Source organism: Bubalus bubalis, chromosome 16, assembly GCF_019923935.1.
Source record: "Bubalus bubalis isolate 160015118507 breed Murrah chromosome 16, NDDB_SH_1, whole genome shotgun sequence".
NCBI lineage: Eukaryota > Metazoa > Chordata > Mammalia > Artiodactyla > Bovidae > Bubalus > Bubalus bubalis.
This window is the reverse complement of record NC_059172.1, coordinates 7,287,147-7,310,407: the sequence shown is the minus strand read 5'-3', so window position 1 is coordinate 7,310,407 and position 23,261 is coordinate 7,287,147. Positions and strand designations below refer to the sequence as shown.

At 40.3% G+C, this 23,261-nt stretch overlaps 1 protein-coding gene across 2 annotated transcripts in view; it reads right to left on the bottom strand.

Annotated features, from left to right (window-relative positions):
- The window catches only part of NUP160 (nucleoporin 160), a 44,324-nt gene that overhangs the window by 2,911 nt on the left and 18,152 nt on the right, over positions 1-23,261 (bottom strand). Inside the window, exons 10-34 of one of the 2 annotated variants that reach the window (XM_044929114.1) lie at positions 22,694-22,778; positions 21,087-21,155; positions 19,379-19,462; positions 18,909-19,079; positions 17,873-17,972; positions 17,438-17,603; positions 16,646-16,773; positions 16,393-16,553; positions 14,745-14,878; positions 13,643-13,713; positions 12,593-12,752; positions 11,911-11,980; positions 11,225-11,323; positions 9,945-10,064; positions 9,327-9,422; positions 9,136-9,230; positions 8,942-9,038; positions 8,743-8,848; positions 5,761-5,921; positions 4,471-4,567; positions 3,599-3,709; positions 3,301-3,424; positions 2,490-2,591; positions 1,753-1,894; positions 521-646 (exon numbers count right to left, since the gene is read on the bottom strand). In XM_044929114.1, the coding sequence (XP_044785049.1) occupies positions 521-646; positions 1,753-1,894; positions 2,490-2,591; positions 3,301-3,424; positions 3,599-3,709; positions 4,471-4,567; positions 5,761-5,921; positions 8,743-8,848; positions 8,942-9,038; positions 9,136-9,230; positions 9,327-9,422; positions 9,945-10,064; positions 11,225-11,323; positions 11,911-11,980; positions 12,593-12,752; positions 13,643-13,713; positions 14,745-14,878; positions 16,393-16,553; positions 16,646-16,773; positions 17,438-17,603; positions 17,873-17,972; positions 18,909-19,079; positions 19,379-19,462; positions 21,087-21,155; positions 22,694-22,778 (2,875 nt within the window). The remainder of the gene's footprint in view (positions 1-520; positions 647-1,752; positions 1,895-2,489; positions 2,592-3,300; positions 3,425-3,598; positions 3,710-4,470; positions 4,568-5,760; positions 5,922-8,742; positions 8,849-8,941; positions 9,039-9,135; positions 9,231-9,326; positions 9,423-9,944; positions 10,065-11,224; positions 11,324-11,910; positions 11,981-12,592; positions 12,753-13,642; positions 13,714-14,744; positions 14,879-16,392; positions 16,554-16,645; positions 16,774-17,437; positions 17,604-17,872; positions 17,973-18,908; positions 19,080-19,378; positions 19,463-21,086; positions 21,156-22,693; positions 22,779-23,261) is intronic. The other variant, XM_006057401.3, reaches the window with a different exon arrangement.

The window sequence follows — 23,261 nt, the reverse complement described above, 5'->3', positions numbered from 1 at the left end:
GTTGGAGAAGACTCTTGAGAGTCCCTTGGACTGCAAGGAGATCCACCCAGTCCATTCTGAAGGAGATCAGCCCTGAGATTTCTTTGGAAGGACTGATGCTAACCCTGAAATTCCAGTACTTTGGCCACCTCATGCGAAGAGTTGACTCATTGGAAAAGACTCTGATGCTGGGAAGGATTGGGGGCAAGAGGAGAAGGGGATGACAGAGGATGAGATGACTGGATGGCATCACTGACTTGATGGACGTGAGTCTGAGTGAACTCCGGGAGTTGGTGATGGACAGGGAGGCCTGGCGTGCTGCGATTTATGGGGTTGCAAAGAGTCGGACATGACTGAGCGATTGAACTGAACTGAACTGAAGGCCAATTAAGGATAAACACACTCAACACAACTTTTCTCTAAATTGTTAATAAATGATACTGTTTCCAGTCTGAAATTTTAATTCAAGTTATCTGGAAAAACCTTTGGAAAAAGCAAGTATGATAATACAGAATTAAAGGAAATGTGGAGACAAGCCTACCTCAATTCCAAAGTACTGATGTCCTTTTCCCAGTACAGCGTCCACATATTCTGAAACCAACTCCACAGCTTCTTCTAAAAGGTCATAGTTTAAGTACAGACGGAGCAACTCAGCTGCATCAACTTTCTGTAAAAAGTCAGTGGTCAAAAACATTTACCTGTTTCCATCTAACCCAGGCACTATCCAAAGAATGTTGAGTGTCCGATTCCCCGGCATTGATCCTTTTCTTTATAAATAGACCAACACCATGGTTTGCTTATCTTGGGATGAGGGCTGGATTCTCAAGAGCCTAGTTGCCTCCGGGCACCTTGAGAGGCCCTTTCTGTTAAGTGGCCTTCCTCACCTGTTTTTTGACCTAAGACACATTTTCATTCTTTCCTACTTTGTTTTGACAGCAGTAAAAGTCAACAAAGCTTCCCAGAAATGCTGAGTACCAGTGACAATATAGTCACATTAATTCTAAGAAATACATGAAGACTCACCAACTTTCAATGCTTGAATTATATTTGTGTTGAACTCAGGGTGAGAGAGAAATGAATATAGCTTCAGTTAGGAAGGTTCTCCTAATTATCCCAACTATGCTTTCTATATTCTGATTTGATCACAATCTTAACCGTTAACAACTTAGCTGCCTTCTCTACTTTCTAACTTAAGAAAACAGACTAACTTTCTTGATTTTAAGCTTTGTATTCTTTTTTCCTATTCTTCCCAATGTATTTCAGAAACAGTAGTCCTCAACTTTAGGCAAACATCAAATCAAATTAGGACCTTGTTAAAAATGCATATCCTGGATCTTAACTCCAGGCAATTTGATTCTGGAAGTCTTGGATGGAACCCAAGAATCAGATATTTCAAAGAAGCCCACCATCCAAATAATTTAATGCAGGTGGCCCAAGAACCCAATTTTGACAAAACCTGAAAGAAACACTGTTGTAGTATTTGAAAACTATTCCAGCCACTCCTGTGATTTCTTGAGTAATGAATAGTAAATGCAATGTCCCACATAAACTCTTTGTTCTAAAATACTCATTGTTCGTTGGGCACACCAGCACATATTAACTTAATCAACAACCGAGTGAACTTTAAATCTCACACCCAGTACTTCATAGGGACTGAAGAAACTGTTTTTATATTTCCATAAATTATCTCTTTTTCTTTTTAATCATCTCATAAAGTTATTCAGGATGATAAAGACCAGGTTCCTACTCTCTACAAGCTAAGGTGCCACTTACCTTGTAACTGTTTATTAGCCAGTTAGGCAGAGGAACTCCATGAGATAAGAGCTTGTTGATTACACAGTGGTGATATAAGTTGTTTTGGACTTTGTACCTTTCCAGGTAAGCTGATAATAGCCGCCACGCTTCATCTGTAGCACTTGATGAAAAGAGAGGACTTATGAGTTCCAGATTCTTAATAGATAATTACAGTACCATTCAAAACATGTATTTACAAGGAAAACAATCTTTAGACATAACGAATTGACAATACAGCTAAATGATAACTAACATTATTAGGGCCAATGTGACTTAGAGGTGGCATTAGAATTTCCCAACAACCACATATGAACTCAACAATTTAGTTTACTTATTTGTTCCAGATTTCTAAAATAATGAAATTGGCTCAGACTCCTGTTTCCAAACCTGACCAAGCATTAGAATCATGTAGAAGTTCTGATTTAGAAGATTAGAGTGATGTTTTGTAATCTGTATCTTGATAGTAATTCCGGTGTGAATTTAGGGGCTGAAAAATAATGTCAAAGGACTTCATCACTGCAAAATGCTGTAATTCTAAAGTGCTAAGCTGCAGAATACAAATTATATATGCAACTCAGGGAAGGGAAGTGTACTGAGGCTTGTTAGAGAAGGATCTGAAGACACTGGAATACATTCAGGTAGCCACTTATTGGGTGCACTGGGGCCAGATGTGGAGGGTACGCCCTTGCAGGGCTGGCTGGAGTCTGGGGCGGTACCTAGACTCCTTAGTGGTGATGACTGACGAGAGCTGGTTGGCTGCTAGCCAGGCCCAGGCTTCTGCTTGCGCTGCCTCTCCTCCAAACTGCAATTTGATGCATCTGAAAGGAGAATGGTTCCACACACAGTAAGTCAATTTGCTGAAATGCACATTATGTTGCTACTAAACCTGGAGATAAGATGACAACTTTAGCTCCAATCTATTACTGAATTCCCTGCTGGGATATTGGCTTTCTCTCTCCTCACAGTCAAGTAACTGGATGACCCATAAGGCCATTAAGAAGTGTTAAGAGATCATTTACTTATAAGAGATCATTTACTTACAAGAGAAAACTGATGATGAACAATTCTGAAAGTTTATTTCTAACTCACAAACAACCTGACCAATATTTAGGTGTGACGTAACATCAGTAAGAAGCACTTTTAAACAGTGTGTGGGCCAAGAGATGCCCTAAAGGACTGAAGAGAACACATGTCTTGTCTAAGTGGGCACACAGGTTACCTACTGTCATGCGGGCATGTGGGCTGGGCAATGCCAGATCTGATTTCTCAAAAGACGCTATAAACCAAGATTAATTCCCCGCCCCCACACAAAAACCTCACAGTCAACTACCAAAAAAAAAAAAAATTCAGACTACACAAAAACTTATTTAAAGTTGGCTTGTAAGATGCTGGCTTGTGTGATCACTGCTTTATACTAAGCAACAGTAAGAAGTAAATAGAAAATTAAGAATATTTTAGAAATTTAAGACTAGAAGATTAGACTATGTTAGAAAATTTAAGACTACAGAAAAGCAATTTTATACATACTTGAAAGCAAGTCCTTCAAAGACTGGCGTTAAGGGAAGCTTGAAAGTCTGACACAGTGATATGGCAGTGTCAAAAAGGCCAGCCTGAACCAAGAGAGTGACCATCTCCTCTGCGGATGAACTTCCTGCAGAAGTGGAAAACAGCTATTTAGTGCAACCACTGGGACATGCCAATGAACTGAACCCAAAGACCACGTCCTTGGTGAATGCCCAGAGTAACAACGACACGCTCCACACCCACGTGGCACACCACGTCTGCTGCCCGGTCCTAAAATGTGCTGTTGGTGCTGAATGCCCACCTGCAACGGCGGCTGCCGAGGGGTCATGCTGAACCAGGGTGAGGCGAATGCGGGCCAAGGAGCACTCCTTCTCCAGATCTTCCAGTTCCAGGATTTCAATCTGTCTATTCGCTATAAGCCAAAGGAAAACACTGTCAATTCCCAGAGCACAAAGGAAGTGCCTGTCAGACAAACGCAAGCCGTCAGTTTCCACTACACACTAAGTCACTGTCAGTTTAATGTTAAGAAGATGGGGTGAAAACAAAGGGCTCAATAAAACAAACGACCCTGCTTCACTCTAGAGCCGAGTCAAGTCAAAGTACTCTAATAACAGCTTCAAGGAGGCGCTTGCAAGGAATTAACTCTTACAACTGTGAAATACTGTCATCTTTATCGGTAAGGAACATGCCCAAAGTGAGAGGCAGAATTAAAACCAAGTGTGTCCAACTCTAGAGCCCAGGCTCTTTAAGGAAGGAAATCATGGTCCAAGACTCTGAGCTCCTACGGCAGGGGATGGGGGTTCAACCCCTGGTTGGAAAACTCAGAGACTACTTGCCTCGAGGCACTGTCATGAAAAAAAGGAAAAAAGAGAAGGGAAATCATGCTTCTATAGAGACACTAAAGGAATCCAATTTTAAAAAGTATGCAGCTTAAGCTGACTCGAACACAACAAGCAACAAACATACACACACCCTTTTTTAAGGATTTTCATTTCACACACAGGCACACAAAGTTTTCAAAGGGCAACCAGACAGAATACTGATAAGAAACTTTATTATATTTTAACAAAGTAACTACCATACATATACAATATGCTACAATATGAGTACTTATACTATAATAAGTACTATAAAAAAACAAGTAAATATAAACACAACTAGTGTAACACGTGCCATTCAGCGAAAGTCGGCCTGAGTTCCCCAACTCACTTGGGGCAGCTGTGCATTCTCCATCATGATTCCTCTTAGGGGATGCTCCAGGGCGATCATACTGAAAAGACGAGAGATTTAACTATGAAAAATCAGTACTTTATTTTAATATCATTAACTATGATCCAGGGCTTTCATGCTTAAATTCTCTCAGCGTAAATTACGTCCATTTCAACTAGCACAGCTCTTCTCACAAAGTTACTGTGACTACTAGACAAAGAAACGCGGCTCACTTAGCTAAAATTTTACTGAGTCCAAAGACACTGATTTGATGTCCATATAAACCACCCGACCTTCCTTGGTTTACAAAATTACATTCTCCACTCATAACCCTGGAAAATAGAACAGTATATGCAGGAACTATACAAGTAACTGGAGTACCCCATCAGCATGATAAGAAAAACTCAAGGTTCACCTCCTTTAAAACAATAGCAATACATTAAATTAACAAAAATGAATGAAATAAAAACAGCTAGCACTTACTGAGCACTTTCTGCAGGCCAGGCACTGTCACTATTCTATGCAATCTTAGATGGGTTATCTCATTTAATACCCAAATAATCCTAGAAGGTAGATATTATTATCATCATCATTCCTATTTTATGCAAGAGGCTAACTGGACAATAAAAGATACAGTAATTTGCCTGAAGTTAGGTTGTCTAATTCCAAAACCACTCTGTAATACTTATTCAGAGAACTGATGATTTTACACTGTGGGGCTGGAGAAGACTCTCAAGAGTCCCTTGGACTGCAAGGAGATCAAACCAGTCAATCCTAAAGGAAATCAATCCTGAATATTCAATGGAAGGACTGATGCTGAAGTTGAAGCTCCAATACTTTGGCCACCTGATATAAAGAGCTGACTCACTGATGCTGGGAAAGATTGACGGTGGGAGGAGAAGGGGATGACAGAGGATGAGATGATTGGATGACATCACCGATGCGATGGACATGAGTTTGAGCAAGCTCCGGGAGATAGTAAAGGACAGGGAAGCCTGGCATTCCGCAGTCCATGGGATCACAAAGAGTCCGACATGACTTAGCACCTAAACAATACTTATTCCTACAGTAATTCTGAACTTGGAAACCAAAGGGGTAGTAACATAAAACAAATGAATCACTGCAAAAACAGATTAAGTTCACAAATATCCTAGTGGAAGTTTTAAATGAAATGAAGCAAAATGAGGTATTTTTAAAGGACCAAACAAAATAAGTTAAATGATCCCCAAATTCCAGGATACAAAGTTTTCATACCACTGCACCAGATGCTGGCTGAACAATCCACGCATATTCTGGGCGAATAAGTCGTAAGCAATTAATAGCAGCCAGATAACAGTTGCCTTGCTTCTCAAGTCCCCGGATAGTTCGAACCTCTCTGCCAAGACGCATTCCATACTCAAACATCACTGTGCCAGCTATAAGGCAATAACAGATATAAGGATTTCAAAAATGTGACTTTAGAGACACAGAGAAAATCTGTCACACTTACCAAATGTTAAAAATTAAAAAAAAAAAATCAAGTTTAACTTAAAACAACAAAAAAATCACATGTTGCTAAGAATGTGGAAAAACTGGAACCCTTGTATCGTGCTGGAGGGAATATAAATTGGTATAGCCACTAAGGAAAACAGTTCTTCAAAAAATCAGAATTACTTTATAATTCACCAATTCTACTTTTGGGTGTATAAACCACTCCCTCCCCCCCAAAAAACCAACTGAAAGCAGTCTTAAAGAATTATTTGTACATCCCTGTTCATTGCAGTGTTATTCATAACAAACAAAAGATGGAAACATCCAAGGTTCCATCAAAGTTATCAATACATCCATAGAGTATCATAAATTCTGATGGATGCTACAACACGGATGAACCTTGAAGTTCATGCTAAGTTAAACACGCCAGTCATGAAAAGTCAAATGCTAGAGGATTCTGGTAGCCAAATTTGTTGACAGAGAGTGGAATGGTGGTTGCCAGGAGATGGGGAAGGAGGGAATGAGAAGTTGGTGTTTAAGGAGTATAGTTTCCATTTGGCAAGGTGAAAAGAATTCTGGAGACTGGCTACACAGTCATGTGAAGGTGCTTAGCACTACTAAACACGTAAAACGGTTAAGACAGTAGGTTATGCTACATGTACTTTTATAATCCCGAAGAAAGGCAGAAAAAAAAAAGTTCTGCAAACATCTAAAATGTTACTTTTGAAGTTTAGATACTACATACCCAGGTAGCACAGAACACTAGCTTGGAGAACTAGTTTCAATTCTGTGGTCACCTATCACCACCCAGGATCTGAGTGTCTGTTCAAGGTCATAAACTCTTTTTTCTTTTTTCTGGCCGAGTCGCATGGCATGTCGGATCTTTGCTCCCCAACCAGGGACTGAACATGCGTCCCCCGTGTTGGAAGCTCAGAGTCTTAACCACTGGATTGCCACAGAAGACCCCCCAAGATCATACTCTCATCATTGTTCTAAGACAGCATGGGACTCCAGAAACTAAACAGATTTAAAAATTCTCTTTCAGTTTTCAAACCCAATCAAACTCTTTTTCATCCCAACAAATACTTTTGAGTGCCTGGAATATGTAAGATGTTTTTGTCAGAAAAACAGCCTTGCTCCAGAAAGATCTGAACATTAATCCAGCTAAACTGGTCTTAATCGGGTGGATGTAACGGATGCTGTCATTGTGAAAGCAGTGAGAGATGTTGAATAGTCTACACTGCCTTTCTTGTATTCGTCAAAGAACACACAAACACACTTAAGCATTAGGAATATGAAGAACAGGCCTATGGACTATTTCCATCTATTCTTTCCAATGAAAATCAATAAGAAATCTAAAAAAAATTCCTGAGTGAAAATAGTATAAAAATGTTAGTGGTTCGAAAGGATAACCACAATGATTATCTTGTAAAATATGATCTTAAAACAGCCATGTAATCCCTTAATTTTAGCTGACCTGATAAAGATCACATTGTCATCAAATAAATCCAAATTCAGAAACATTCTACAAAAATGATTGGCCGGTCCTCTTCAAACATATCAGTGTCATCAAAGGCAAAGTAGGGCTGATGGAATGCTCCGGATAAAAGGAGACTAAACCAACAGGCCAATTAAATCCAAGACGTGATCCCAGATCAGGGGGTGAGGACAGTATGGGAGAAATGTACTAGCCGTGTTTGGCAATATTTAAACATGAATAAGAGCACGTCGGATAAGAGCACTACATCTACATTTAGTTCACAAAATTAGTTATTTTCTCAATTTGCGGTTATATAAAAAATGTCCTTGAAATGCATCTGAAGTGTTTATGCATTGAGTCATGATGTCCACAACTTACTCTCTAAAGGATCAGCACAAGTGAGAGAAAAGAAAGGCCAAAGGCTTCCCTGGTGGCTCATTGCTAGAGAATCTGCCTGCCAATGAAGGAGACACAGGTTTGGTCCCTGGTCTGGGAAGATCCCACAAGCCATGGGGCGATTCGAAGCCCGTGTGCCACAGCTACTGAGGCTGTGCTCTAGAGCCGGGAGCCACAACTACTGAAGCCCGCGTGCCCAAGAGCCCGTGCTCCACAGCAAGAGAAGCCCAAACACTGCAGTCAGAGCGTATCTGCTGCTCACCGTAACTGTAGAAAATCGGAAGGCTCCGCACAGCCAAAAATAAATATATAAATTAGTAAATCAACAACAACAACAAAGAGCAGAAAGAAAGGCCAAAGGCAAAATTGTACAGGAACTTAAAAACCAGCCACAAAAAAACCCCCAAAAAACCCAAAAAACCAGCCACAAAAATTCAAAGTGCCTTTAGTGAAATAAAGTTGCTTTTAAAATTAGATGAAAGATACACATAGAACACCATCTCAATGGAAAAGCTTCAGGAATGTTCTAAAATGGGAGAAATATATATCTTTTTTGGCTGCACCAACCAGCTTATGGGGATCTTAGTTCCCTGACCAGGGATTAAACCCAGGCCCTTTGCAGTAAAAGCATGGAGTCCTAATAACCACTGGACTGCCAGGGAATTCTGGCAGAGAAGTGTCTATCTTTAAGATTAACAGGTAATCTACAAAGAGGTGAAGCAAATCTTGAACTTAAATATAAATTCCCCAAATGCTTGTAGAGAACACTTGTCCAGTGGTAAAAGTAAGGTAAAAATTATGTAAGTCAAACAGATAATATTTTTTTGTAAAGCATGAAAAACCACTGATGAGGCTGCCTCCCACAGAGACGACACGCTTCAAGTGCTCACCCTTCCGGTAATTGTGACGATAGATGTGAAAGGCATACAGAAGCTCATAGTAATTGTGAGTCATAAGGTCCACAGCTCTTGCCCGGGATTCAATTATTCCCACCACCTAAAGGAGGGGAAGCAGTCAGATATCAACGTTAGCAGCCATCACGACAACCACCAGAACTGCGTCCAGCCATCAGTGGATAAATAAGATGACCTCATTATGCAGATTCACATAGGGAAACTCCACAAGATCCTGAAGTTGGGAACGTTCACAAAGAACTACCACCAGCTGCCGCAGACAATCCAACTGCCTAGAAGGAAAGAAAGGGATACGAGTGTACATTTTCCTTGTGGATTACACAGGGCTGGTAAAATGCCTCCTCTAAGTAAGACTGTGGGTTTGATTACCTGCTGGAATCAGGAATTTGGGTTAATGCTTCATAGGCTTGGCTATTGTGACCTAAATCCAAATGATGTTTGAAAATGCATGTCCTTAAAGTGGCCTAAGTATCAAATACAGGGGAAAAAAGAACAGAAATTAAAACACCGTACCCATGATAAAGCTCCAGGGTAATAAACAGAATACAGTTAGTCCTCACCTGACTTTTCCAGTCATCACCTGCTTCAGTTATTGCTGATGTGGCCAACTGAATAACCAGTTCAGGCAAACCTACGACATCCAGCAGACGCAAAACCTAGGGAGAAATATAACAGTACTTCAGATTGGAATACAATTTATTTCATGTTTTGGCTTCCCTGGGGATCCAGTGCTTAAGAGTCCACCTGCCAATGCAGAAGACAGATTCGATCCCTGGCCCAGGAAGATCCCACATGCAACTAAGCTCATGAGGCACAACCATTGAGCCTGCGCCTCCAAGAGAAGCCACTGCGGTGAGAAGGCCGAGCACCGCAAGTAGAGGGGCCACCGCTCCATGCAGCTGGAGAAAGCCTATGAGCGGCTACAAAGACCCAGTGGAGTCAAAACTGAGACATTGAGTACAGTTCCTCAGAAAATCCCATGGACTGAGAAGCCTGGTAGGCTACAGTCCATGGGGTCGCAAAGTGTTGGACATGACTGAGCGACTTCACTTTCACTGTCTACCTATTTTATATATTTTAAGTGTGTATGTTAACCCCAAACTCTCATTTATCTGCCTCCCTGCCTCTATTACATTTTTACCCAGTGTGGTGTAAGAAGGACCAAACCATGCCAGAACCTTATCATAATACTGCAGCCGGGGGGTGGACACAATCTCTCCATCCTCGGAACGGATCAAGCGATCTAAGAATTCCTCTTTGCCCACTTCGGATGCTGCCTGGCAGAAACACTCCAGAGCCTGGAGGAATAGAAGGATATAAAATGACTTATAATAGATTGTTCCACTTCCAGATACTATGAGCCAAGAGTTCTTGTACCGAGAAAAGCCGGAAAAAAGAAAGAAAATTATTTAAGTAATTATTAGGTAAGTAAATGACTGTATTTACTGTTTGTTGTATCTAAATTCTCTCTGATGCATTATTTAATATTTTAACTTATCTAACTTTTTAACTTAAATGTTGCTAATTACAAAGCAAACTTTAAGAAGATACCTGATGGATACCTGTAATACAGCAACTATAGCACCATGCTAATTTTTGTAGCATCTGAGTGGGGGATTTAGTATCAAAGTCTTGGGACTTTTATGTCTGCAAGTTTACAAAACAGGATGTCAGGGAAAAAATCAGAAATGTAAACTACCATAATGGGAAAAAAAAACAGCATAAAAAAACATGCTATAAAAACAATGTATCTACACCAATACAGTATACTAACGCATATATATGGAATTTAGAAAGATGGTAACAATAACCCTGTATACGAGACAGCAAAAGAGACACTGATGTATAGAACAGTCTTTTGGACTCTGTGGGAGAGGGAGAGGGTGGGATGATTTGGGAGAATGGCATTGAAACATGTATAATATCATATATGAAACGAGTAGCCAGTCCAGGTTCGATGCACGATACTGGATGCTTGGGGCTGGTGCACTGGGATGACCCAGAGGGATGGGGAGGGAGGAGGGAGGAGGGTTCAGGATGGGGAACACGTGTATACCTGTGGCGGATTCACTTCGATATATGGCAAAACCAATACAATATTGTAAAGTTAAACAATAAAATTAAATTAAAAAAAAATTCATATTTGTAGTATTAAAAAAAACCCAAAAAAACAACAATGTATCTAAGAAATATTTTAGTCACAAAAATGTATCCTTAAAAGCACTGCACAGGGGCAGGAGGGTTTTAAAGTATTTTTCTTCATATTTTCTTGTGTCCTAAATAATCTGTAAAGTACATGAAGCTAAACGGTCCCCACGGGTAGATCATGCCCCTTGCTGGCACTGTTAGTCTTCTTTAACCTTATCTGGGGGATTCTATGCCTCCAATCCCCTCCCTGAGATGGAAACTGAGTGTCCTCCTTGTTCTAAAGTTTGCTCATCTTTCAGATGCAGTTTACCTTCTGTCCCTCTCCCGTAACCAGGTAACACCGTCCCAGCATAAATCTGCAGGAACCAACGTTGACTTGACACCAGGGATGCAGCAACTGAATATAATCCTTAAAGGCAAAAAAGATGGTTTCTGATTCGAGGATAAATATCCCTTAAGGAGATATTCATTTCCATGTTCTTCAGAGGGAGAGAAGATAGTGGTCATTTGACACAAAAGCTGTATTTTCAGAAAGCATCTGGAGGTTAAAACCAAATCCTGTTAATCCATTCTTAAACTATTAATAAGTTATTAGACACTCTAAGAAAGCAAACGGGACTCTAATAACACTATCTCATGAAAACAAACGCACACTTTCCATCTTGGCAATCTCCAACTTTTGGTATTTACTGGCTCAACTGACTAGATTCCAGTGAAGGAGTTATATGAAGACAATGATACATTTTCTTTCTATAAAGAGAACCCAATAGAGAGAATTAACAAAAACAGTACTTTATAAAACACTGTGTTAGGAATCATACTGCCAAGAATGAAGTAAAGAAAATCTCTCTGGTGTATGTTTCCGTGTAATCCAGTGTAAATTACTGTGGGTCTTATCAGCCCAATTAAAATGCAGAAAACATTTACAAAGAAAAAAGTTCTAGAAATCCCCTTCTTTACAAGACTAACTGTCCTGAAATGTTCAACGGTACTCACCTGCAATTGTACATACTGACAATTTCCCATCAAACATTCTAGAAAGAGACAACCAGGATTGCTAGGCCACCTAGTCATTGGTTAAGGAGAGTATTTACTGCTTTGGTAAAGCTTAAATACACACACTGGGCACCCAAACTCCACGAAATGGCTTAGTTTTTAAAAAGAAGGTAAAGACAAGGTGGTATAACACATGTTCTTCCCACATAACTATGTAACTTTAATATTAAGCACAGTGGAAAGGTTATAGACTAGGAGCCTAATCACCTGCATTAGAGCAACCAACAAAGAACTAGAGCAGGTGTCTCACCTCTTGGCGCTCGCTTCTAATTTCAGCTAGTATATTGCCCAAGCATACTATGCCAATGGATACTCAGTACCTAACACAGGGCTTGGCATACAAAACCATTCAATAAATATTTGATAAATGTATGTTTTAAAAGCAATCTGGGTATTAACTGTGTGTGCACCAATAAAATCTGGCTCAACCCCTGAGCAAAAAAACAAATTAAAAAAAAAAAAAGGGGGGGATACCTGAAAATAACTATCATTTCTTATTGGGATGAGGGGGTAAACATCCAACCTCATTAAAATTTTTCATTATACAGGCAGAATATTCCTGAATCTTAGACTATTTGGATAGAAAAAAAAACCTTTAATTAGCTTTTAAATCAAAGGATACAAGAGCTGCAATAAATAACTGGTAACTGCAGTGATCATCTCTGGCCAGTTCAATCCAGTTTGGCTTAGAGGTGCCTTTGGTTGAGAGAACAGATGAGATATAATGTGTTTTCTTGCAACTTCTTGGAAGAATAATTCCACAATTGTCTGAGGGCTAGATACTTAAAAATAAAAAGTTTTAACAGTCACCAACTTGTGACAGTAGCATCAATTTTCAGTTAAGACAGCCTCCCAATTCATTTTACACCTGTCACAGAGAGCATTTATTAATTAAAAACATAAAATGCATCACTGGTATAATCAATGGCAATATAAATAAAAGCAATCTGTAAACTATGAAGCACTACATAAATGCAATAAAAAAGCCACTAAATAAACATGACAGTCATGCCATTCCTCTCGAAGTGTTTCCAATAAACATAGTCCTAAGAGTCTAAATTTTATACCAAAACACAAATAAATTCTCCAGAATGGTTCTCAAGCATGAGAGAGGACTCCTTTTGAATATTTGTTGTTGAAGACAAGATTACAAAAGCTATATGAACTTAGTAAATTTAAAAAATGATTAATCACTGGAGTATCAGTATACAACAGAAAAGCAGTTGTACACATGTATATGCGGGGGTGTGTGTACATACATATATACATGCCTTCGCAGGTGGCTCAGTGGTAGAGAATCTGCCTGCCAATACCAGAGAGATGGATTCAGTCCCTGGGTTGGGAAGATCCCCCGGAGACGGGAATGACAACCTACTCTAATATTCTTGCCTGGGAAATCCCATGGACAGAGGAGCCTGGGGGTCACAGGGTGTCGGACACGACTGAGAACACACATGTGCGCATATACATAGGCAACACCCTTCATTTCAGTCTGATCTGATACTACTTGTCACAACCAGAGAGGTCTCAGGACACAGCTTGCTCACACCCTCTCAAACCAAAAGCACAGCCGAGGCACCTTTTCTAAAGCAAAGGTGGCAAAAGACCACCTTAATGAACACGCAATAAATGCCAAACTTAAAATCAAATGCATACACAGTCCAATCCTTACCAAACTTATTTGCCGTTAAAGCACCAGAGTCAGTCAGTTCCAGTACTGATAAATGTTGAAGATTAGACTCCCTGTGAGGAAGGGAGAAAAAAACAAAAAAGCTCAATAAAATTTCCTATGACAACATTACTTCAGGAAGTTAGCCGATTAAAACACTGTCAATTTCACTAACAAATTACACATGAAAGCTCCACTGAAAGCACAAAAGTATCTGGAAAATGACCTATGGTTTAGACTGTTTCCCATCATGTCACCCAGTGATCCTTCAAGGAAAAGCCAGAGCAGAAACTTCTTAGGCCTCCATGCTGTGAAAAGCCTTCCCTTGCCAGAAAACAAAGTGGCTTATCTAACTGAAACGTCAGTCTTTTAGGTACACATTAAATTTTCTTTCTTACTTTGGTTATAAAGACTCTCAGTCTTCTCTTGATAATTAGCATATGTTCGTGTGTGGCCTAACTTTCTCTGTGACCTCAACTTAAAAAAAATATTTATTTATCTTTAACTGAAGGATAATTGTTACAATATTGCACTGGTTTCTGCCGCGTCAACGTGAAGCAGCCACAGGTGAAGAAACGGCCCGCCCTCCCGCGCCTGCCGCCCTCCCGCGCCTGCCGCCCTCCCGCGCCTGCCGCCCTCCCGCGCCTGCCGCCCTCCCGCGCCTGCCGCCCTCCCGCGCCTGCCGCCCTCCCGCGCCTGCCGCCCTCCCGCGCCTGCCGCCCTCCCGCGCCTGCCGCCCTCCCGCGCCTGCCGCCCTCCCGCGCCTGCCGCCCTCCCCCCACCCGGGCTGTCCCAGCCCCGGGCGGAGCTCCCGAGTCACAGGCACGCTGCCCGCGTCTTCTGTTGCTTTCCACAGCATTTGTCTTCACATCATTCATGCACACATATAATAATGCATATTTATTGCTTTCATTCTTTTTTTTATATTATTTTCATTCTTATAACTTGCCTTTAACCTTTAGAAAATGGAGTTATCTGAAAGCTCTGAATTTTAAAGGCATGTCATGCTACAGCATAATATTTAATTTGCTTTTCTATCAGACAATGGAAAAGAATCATTAAGCTCACAATTTATTTTTAAAATAAGCAGAACACTGAAACTCACAATGTATCAACTGGAACATCAGTTGCCAAGCATTGACTTCCCCACTTTATGAGGTAATAAGATAAGAGTAGGGGAGCTGTTCGATGCAGTAGGTCTTGCTGGGCTTGAAAGAGCTGGCCAGCTCCCAAGATTACCTATATGTCATGGGTGGGTGGGTGAGACAGGAAATAGCATTTAGTAACGATAACCCTTAGGTTCAGGTGGCAGTAAAATAACAAACACAGTTACACAGGGCATACATAAAAGCAACACACCCATTACATTTTGGGGTAGCAGGCAGCAAAAGGATCTACCCACTTAACAGTACAAAATAATAAAAAAACAGCTCACCAGGTCACAGGAGCTGATGGCGAAAAAGAAAATAGTAACAGACTGCTTAACGTGCACCAAATTTGTAGGTTCAGGACTCAAGAAGAGGAACAGGGAAATCTAAGACATTTCTTAATCTTCTGGTTTGGGGTAAAAATAAATACGAGCATTAGAGGAAAGCTCGACAAGAATATCAGTAGCCTTAAAAACGTGTGTCACTTTGGGACTCTCTGTTGGCCTGGTGGTTAAGACTCCACGCTTCTACTTTAGGGGCATGGGTTCAATCCCTGATCAGGGAACAGACCCCACAGGTACCTGCTATGACTGGATGCAGCCAAATAAATAAATATTAAAATACAACAGACTCAAAAAACAAAACCACAAAGGGAACTCCATGGTGGTCCAGTGGCTGGGACTTGGGCTTTCACTGCCAAAGCCTGGGTTCAATCCCTGGTCAAGTAACTAAGATCCCATGAGCTGTGAGGCAGACAGACAGACAACTTTCAGGAAAGGGTCCTGCTTCTCCTTGGTGGTCCTAAACCAATCATCTTCCAGAATGTTTTCTCCTTATCTTTTACCTGAAATTCTGCCATTAGCCATGTACTTGAGTTAATGAATTCTGATTTAAAAAGTATAAACACCCCCAGGAGCTTCAAAGGGCTTTCAGTTTATTTATATATTAATATGAATTAGTTTAATCAGATTACTTCCTTGTCAGGCTCAGATGAGTGACATAAATGGGTCTTCTGATGGTGGGCAGAAAGGTTAACTTTGGAATGTGAAACATTCAAGGTGGGGAGGAGGGGGAGAGACAAGGACAGCAGTCTGGCAACAGAAGTCTGGTGGCTAAAAGGCGAGGATGGGAAGGGAGGTACAGAATGGAGCTGGGAGGACCCCAAAACCAACTCTACAATTTCAAAACGGCTTAGGGAAAATCCTGCACTGGAGAAATAGAGAAGCTCTTTTTCTCTTTCTTCCTCTCTCCTCCGTCCTAAATGGTACTCTGTGATCACATCCAGAGCTGTACTAATACTACATTTTGGGAGAGCATCCTAGAAAATTATCCCACCATCATATACACAAAGGTTAAGAGTAAAACAACCTGCTTCATATACATTCTTTTTTTTTTCCCCCATATACATTCTTAATCTGCAATTTAGGCTCTCTCATTCTTAAATCAGCATGCATTCACAGAGGACCCCCGAAGGGCCAAGCACGTGGGACAGAGCAGTAAACAAAGACACATGTCTCTGTGCTCTCGGAGCTGATGCTCTGCCACGTGCCTGCAGGTCAAGACCAGGTTTCAGATTTGACAAGCTTTCCCTCAAGTAGTACTTACGGCATCTCCTAGCCTCATTAGTAGCTGCTGTAAGATCAAAAGGTCTCGGCAGATGAGGAAGCGCGTGCTGGCAATTTTACACACACTTCGGCAAACAATATGCCCTGACGTGCTACTACCGTAGAGCTGAGAAAGATTCATTCGAATATTCAAAGGCTGAGCTGTAAATTAAAAAATAATAATAATTAAAAAAATTTAACTGTATTACTGTTTTCTCTAAATCAAAAGGTATATCTGTTACTTTGTCATTTACCTGGACTGAATCCCTTTTCCATTTCTACTTCTGTTTCATAATCCATTTCCCGTATCAGAAGTCCGATGGCATGGATTGGGTTCCTAATCTCCTGCAGTTTACTACAAATATCCTCCATCACATTGTCTCTGTAAGGAAGTTAGAAACCCATTACTTCTGAGAATGTATATGATAGACTCTTTACGCCCCTGTAAGGTAAATGCTCTATGAAACAGGAAAACCAGCCATGTAATACAGGAGTGAAGTAATCACTCTGGTATATAAGATACTTTCATGCCATGTAGCAAATTGTCTTTCATTTTTTTCCAGAAATGACAGACAAAATGTATTAGAGGAAAATATGTTTACATTTTAGAATTTACAGCTCAGTTCCCTGGTGGCTCAGATGGTAAAAGCATCTGCCTACAATGCGGGAGACTGAGGTTCGATCCCTGGGTTGGGAAGATCCCCTGGAGAAGGAAATGGCAACCCACTCCAGTTTTCTTGCCTGGAAAATTCCATGGACAGAGGAGCCTGGCAGGCTATAGTCCATGGGGTCGCAAAGAGTCAGACACGACTGAGCGACTTCACTTCATAGTTAACAGCTAGACTATAATTCATGAGTCTTGTTTCCAGACTTGAATCCATGTGTTAGATTTTCTGTTTAAAAGCTGAAAACAGCTACTTAGAATCATGACAACTCACTTTAAGCCACTACTTTGTACATATCTGAATTACATTCAAACCTGATACTGACACTAAGATTTGCTAAATTTCCATTAGGAAATGGACTTTACCCTAAATTCTCCTTACACATCAATAGTGATCAAATCTTCCAGAATCTGTTCTGCAGCCTTTTCTGGAGACTGTAGGCTGTAACAGCTCATTTCCATCATTACTGACATATCCATAGTTACTGACTCTCCAATCAGCCGGAGGCATTTTATAAGACACATGACATCCCGAGCAACATCCACGTCTGTAAGAGGAAGGTGACATTCACGTCTCAGGTCAATGAAGAGCTGCTAGTTAATATTATACTAAAAAAATATTAAGAATACATGACAGGTAGCTATCTGAAGTCTTGGAGATGCTTAGGCCTCTTCAGTTTTTTTTTTTTAATGTACAATGAGGTACACTGACCAGGAAAGGTCACAGTGGCCGTCGATGTTTTTTGTATCTGTTTGAATGAAAGTATAGGGCTTATGGAGAAAGGAGCCTGAATGTGGACATAATAATCACTCTTACCATCAGATATGGTTGTCTCATCCTCTGTCAAAAGATTATCATCAGGGAGGAGATACAAATGATCCACTAAGGAAGAAGGCACAAGGAAAGACAGGTACCCCTGCAAATACAAAAAATATATTATTTTTTTCAGTGTTTAAAGGTATAGAATAGTTGAGACCTGAATCTTATCATGAGGAGACCCCAGACAAATCCAAACTGAAGGACACTCTACCAAATAACAGGTGTAACCTTCAAAGAGGATCAACGTCAGGACTTCCCTTAAGAATCTGCCTTGCAATGCAGGGCACGAGGGCTTGATTCCTGGCCGGAGAACTAAGATCCCACATGGCCTGGAGCAACTAAGCCCTCTCACCACTTCTAGGGAGTACGCACGTGGCAACGAAAGACACTACAGGATGCACCTAAGACCAGATGCAGCCAAATAAATAAATAAATAGTTTAAAAAGTTAGTGTCATGAAAGACAGAGAAAGGCTGACAACAGTTAGAGATTAAGTAAAGAAATATGACAACTCAATATATGCAAGACCTTGAATTGGATCCTAGATCAAGGAAGAAAAATTCTAGGCACAACTAGTAAAATCTGAATATAAACCAATATCAAACTGCCTGATCTTTAAATTGTGCTGCAGTTATGAAAGAATGCTGCTGTGCTTAGATACATGCTAAAATGTGTCAGGACCAAGGGGCATGATATTTACAACTAACTCTCAAGTGGCTCAAGAGGAAAAGCAAATGAAAGTTAATAAATGGTGAATCTGGGTGAAGGGGATTTAGAAGTGCTTTGTGCTATTCTCATAACTTTCAAATTAGGAATCATTTCAATGTAACAGGTGAACAAGATGCAGAAAAGTGTAAATACTGCAGAAGACTATTTAAACACAAATTAACCATAATTCTGAGGTTGCCCTCCCCCCGCCCAGAGAAAACCCACCAAAGTCCTAAAAGCTAACTACAGTATACAACAGACACTGCACTCTGAAAGACCCACTGAACAGCCTACAGGAGTTCTTCCGTGCGTTTCCGCTCTCTTACTTTCTTCAACAGGCACACCATGTTTGTGTGTGGGTTCAAATGCAGGGCAAGAGGATGGGAAAGGGCTTCCTGATACTGAAGACAGCAGGCATAGAACTTGCACCAGAATTCCTGCTGTAAACTTCGGAACTCTTCCTGGGAGAATTCATACTCTGTTACACTTCCTTGGAGCTGGGAAAGAAGAAAAAAAAGAAAAAAGAAACTCTTGATACCATTTGGGATATTTTCTTCCACCAAACATAAATGTTTATCATTTTATTAAACTATAGGGAAGTGAATATTCCTTAAACTATAGGAAAGTATATATGCCATAGACTCTGTAAATATGTATCTAATTCTTTAATTAAAAGGTCTAGAATTTTACATTTCTTACAACAAGGTCCAATGAACAATTTGAACAATTTCTTGGTACCAATCTGCCCCACAGTGAGATGAAAGAAATTGTCTTTCTTTCTTTAATCAAACCTCACCTCACTTTCAACAGCTAAAGTAACTTCTTTCTTTAGTTCCGTCCAGGAAAGATCTAAATTCCTCTCAGTTCCTCGACAGAAAATCTGAAAAGAGACACAAAGAGACACTTCAGAGTGCCACATAATACTAAAAACTAAATGAAAAATACTCCAGAGGACGCTGAGGCAATATATAACAATACAATAGACACTGGACATGTCTGAAATAACACATTTACTCTTAACAGTGTGCAAATAACTTCTAATTGTGAGATCACAGCAAGTTGAAATAGTTTATATAGTCCAGGAAGAACTATAAAAACTCATGAGCCTGCAAGAATTATAATAAGGTATATTTGGGTCATTACAAAAAACAAAAGGAAACATAACATCTACTGTTCAGCTGGAAGGAAGATGATGCCAAATAATATACATCCTGACAGGCGCAAAGGTGAGCGAGAGTAGTGCTGGAGGTAGGTCACTCTACTGGGAAAGACTCTCCTAAAGTAAAGCTCGTGATCGGTGCCTTACTGATTATTCAGGATCTCAGTCTGCAAGAGACACCATGAGAAATCGTACACTGATTACTGTTAACAAGAAGCGCTGATGAGATGAAAGAAATAATGCCTTAGAAGTAAGTGATTGTGTCATCCTGGAGTTTTATTAGAAAAAAGAAAACACAGAACAGCCAGATATTCAAGAATGTACCCAGAAGAGAAGTCAAGGATCTGGAAACCACATCACCTGGGAGCAAGTTAAAGGACTGGGTGTACTGAGCCTGGAGAAAGATAACACGGAAAACGCTTAAAATACTTGAAGAGCTGCTTTATAGAAAAGAGCCATGTTCTATGAAGTTCACAAAGAAAGATGCCACCTAAATGATGCAGGATTAAATCTGATCTAATACCAGGATGCACTTTTCTTTGGCTGTACCACGTGGCTTGTGGGATTTTAGTTCCCCAAACAGGGACTGAACCTGGGCCCCAAGAGTGAAGGTGCCGAGTCCTAACCACAGGACTGGCAGGAATACCCTGGGATAAACTTTCAGATGGCACAGTTCTGAACGATAAGTCACACAGGAGGAGCTGAGATACTTGTCACTGGAGGCAGAGACAACTAGAAGCTGACTAGCTGTCTGTCAGAGAAGCCTCACAATGTATTTCTGCTTTGTGTGGGAGGTCAGATCAGGAGATTCTAAGGGATTTTTTAATTCTATGAGTGATTATTTCAAATTCATGAAGCTAAGTGGCAATTTAATGAAGTCTAAGTGACTTGCATCTCTTATACCCTGTAACTTTGAAGCTTAGATTTTTTTTTTTTTAGAGTTTCCTTGAACCTGAACCAAGTCAGACCTTTGCTGTACTAACAAAAGGGTAAAAACTGTACCAGCAAACCTATCCAAGAAAACATTTAAAATTTCTTTCTAGTATAGAGTGTATATGCAGTGTAGTAAGGTATGTTTTTACAACGGTATAGGTGCAAGTTTCTCCTTTACTATCAGTGGGAAAGTGCCCTTAATCCTCTCTCCACACTGGGACTCTTGATATTCTTATGGAAAGAACAGTAAAAAAAAAAAATTACAACAGTATTTATAAACGCCTGTATATACAATCACAAAACTATGTTGGGGTTAGTACGTGCAAAACAACAAAAATTAACAGTAATCATTAACTATATAATGATAGCAATAGGAGAGTCTTGGATCAACACGAAATATTTTTTCACTGACCTGTAAAGCTTTACATAAAGCTGCATTAATGAATCGCCCTGGTGTAAAAAGACTCTGCAAATACATCTCCTGTTAGAACATTGAAGCAAGAATTAGCATCATTCTAAAAAAGATAAAATTTGGAAAAATTTGAATGAGGAATCCAACACATTAAAACCAAAGTCTGCATTTCTATTACGTGAACGTAGAAATTCTGCCCTCTGCACAGAGCAGAGGGGCGGAGCAGTCATATATTTTCACACTGAGAGTGAAGCCTCTAGCATTCTGAACCAACTGGTTGTACTACACTGAGAATGCTGTGTTCCTCACGGGGCACTTCAGTGGGTCAGCTTATCAAACGCCAATCTTAAAAGTGAAGAGTTCTTATCTAGGTTATTAGTCATAAACACCAGTAAAAGAACAATTAAACTAAGCTGGTTTCTACACCATCCACAAAAGGCCTCATTTATGGTTCACATATAAAAAGGAAAGGAACCAATAAGAACAGGCATTATATATATAAAAAACAAACAAGCGAAACTGCAATAAGCTCTAACAAGTGGGGACATGAAGTAGGGAGAACAAAACGGAAAGTCTCATATTGTCTAATTATTTTGATCAAATTTTATAAACCAGATTTGCCAATAAGCAGCAAATTTGGTTGACCTTCATTCAAATTTCCTTCCTTCCACTGAGGTTCTGAGCGACATTTATAAAATGACCAAAATGGAGAAAAACAAGAACTTTTTTACCAGCATGTGATTTTGACTTCTAGATCAAAGTTAAATGCCAATAAACTCTTGGGATTAAAAATATAGCAATATTCAATTTCAGATACTCAAAATGGGTTTCCCAATCTTACAAAGAGTTAATGTCTTAGACCCAGAGCCCATAATCTTTAAGTTCATTTTAACAGTAAAGAATCAAGTTTTTCTTCTGTTTACCGTGAGGATGTCCCTGAAAAACAGGGAGCCTGGCCTGTTTTGTTCTCTACAGCACTACCTTTTAAAGTTGTGTTCTTCATAGCATATACCTCAATCAGAATTTATTTTGTTTCTAGTTTTTATGCATCTATTCACACGGTTAGTATAGTGGACACCCATGGTCTGTGCCTGCCCAGAATCCATTTCCCTTTCTTTTACTAACAAGCCCCTTACCTTTCTCTGAAGAATCACTCCTCCTATACCCACACCCAACTGAACTTCACCCTCCACAATAAGAAGGTCCAGGCTGGACATGTTTCTCATGCCAAGCCAGAATATTCTATTCCTTCTGATCCGAGTGACCATGCCAGGCCAAGGTCAACTCCATGACCTAGAACAGAAACGCTCTTTTTTCTGAACAAGCGCAAGCTTGTTCAGAAAACCTGCCCAACAATAAACCCAAAAAGGAGGAAAGCAGAATAGAGACAAAGGAGAGATGAAGCCCTAAAGGCATTATTCCAGCCATGGCTGAAACCAGGTAACTCTGAACTTCTCAGCAGCACAAGCCAATATGTTCAGCTTAAGGCAGTTTGAGGTGGGTTTCTTTCATCTGCAGCTTAAAGAGTTCTGCTAATACAACTGGTTCTTCTCAAACTGATGATCAGGGTAAATCATCTCCTTATATAAAACTTCAGTGTTGCTTACTCTGGGGTCTTGATCATCTCTGATGACGATTTCTTCCTCTGGCAGAGGCTGCATAAAAACTGGACTCCACTGACCTGCAACGTTACTAGAGAGAGAAAAAAGTCCATCGGTCTACGTAAAGATGATGAATAAAAATGAAGCTTATGCGGTTAGCACTATCTGGGCAGGAAGGGTCCCACTGCTGACCTCTGCAACTACTGTTCGATCAGTTCTATTTTTTTCCGGCTGCAACAGGCAACATGCGGAATTTCCCTGACCAGGGACTGGACCCGTGCACCCTGCAGCGACAGCATGGAATCTTAACCACTGGACACCAGGAAGCGCTCGATCGATTCTACTTAAAATAGTCCCCAAAAGAGAAACATATTCATAGCAAAGTCTGCATTATAGAGGTGCTCTTACTTCTTTTAATAGGCATCTTCCTGAATTAAAACTCTAGACACAAATCTACAAATAATAGCCAACTTTCATCCTACATTTACCATACGCTACACCTTCTGCAGGTGTAATTCTGGATATACTTCATGTATGTGCTTAGTTGCTCAGTTGTGTCCAACTCTTTGTGACC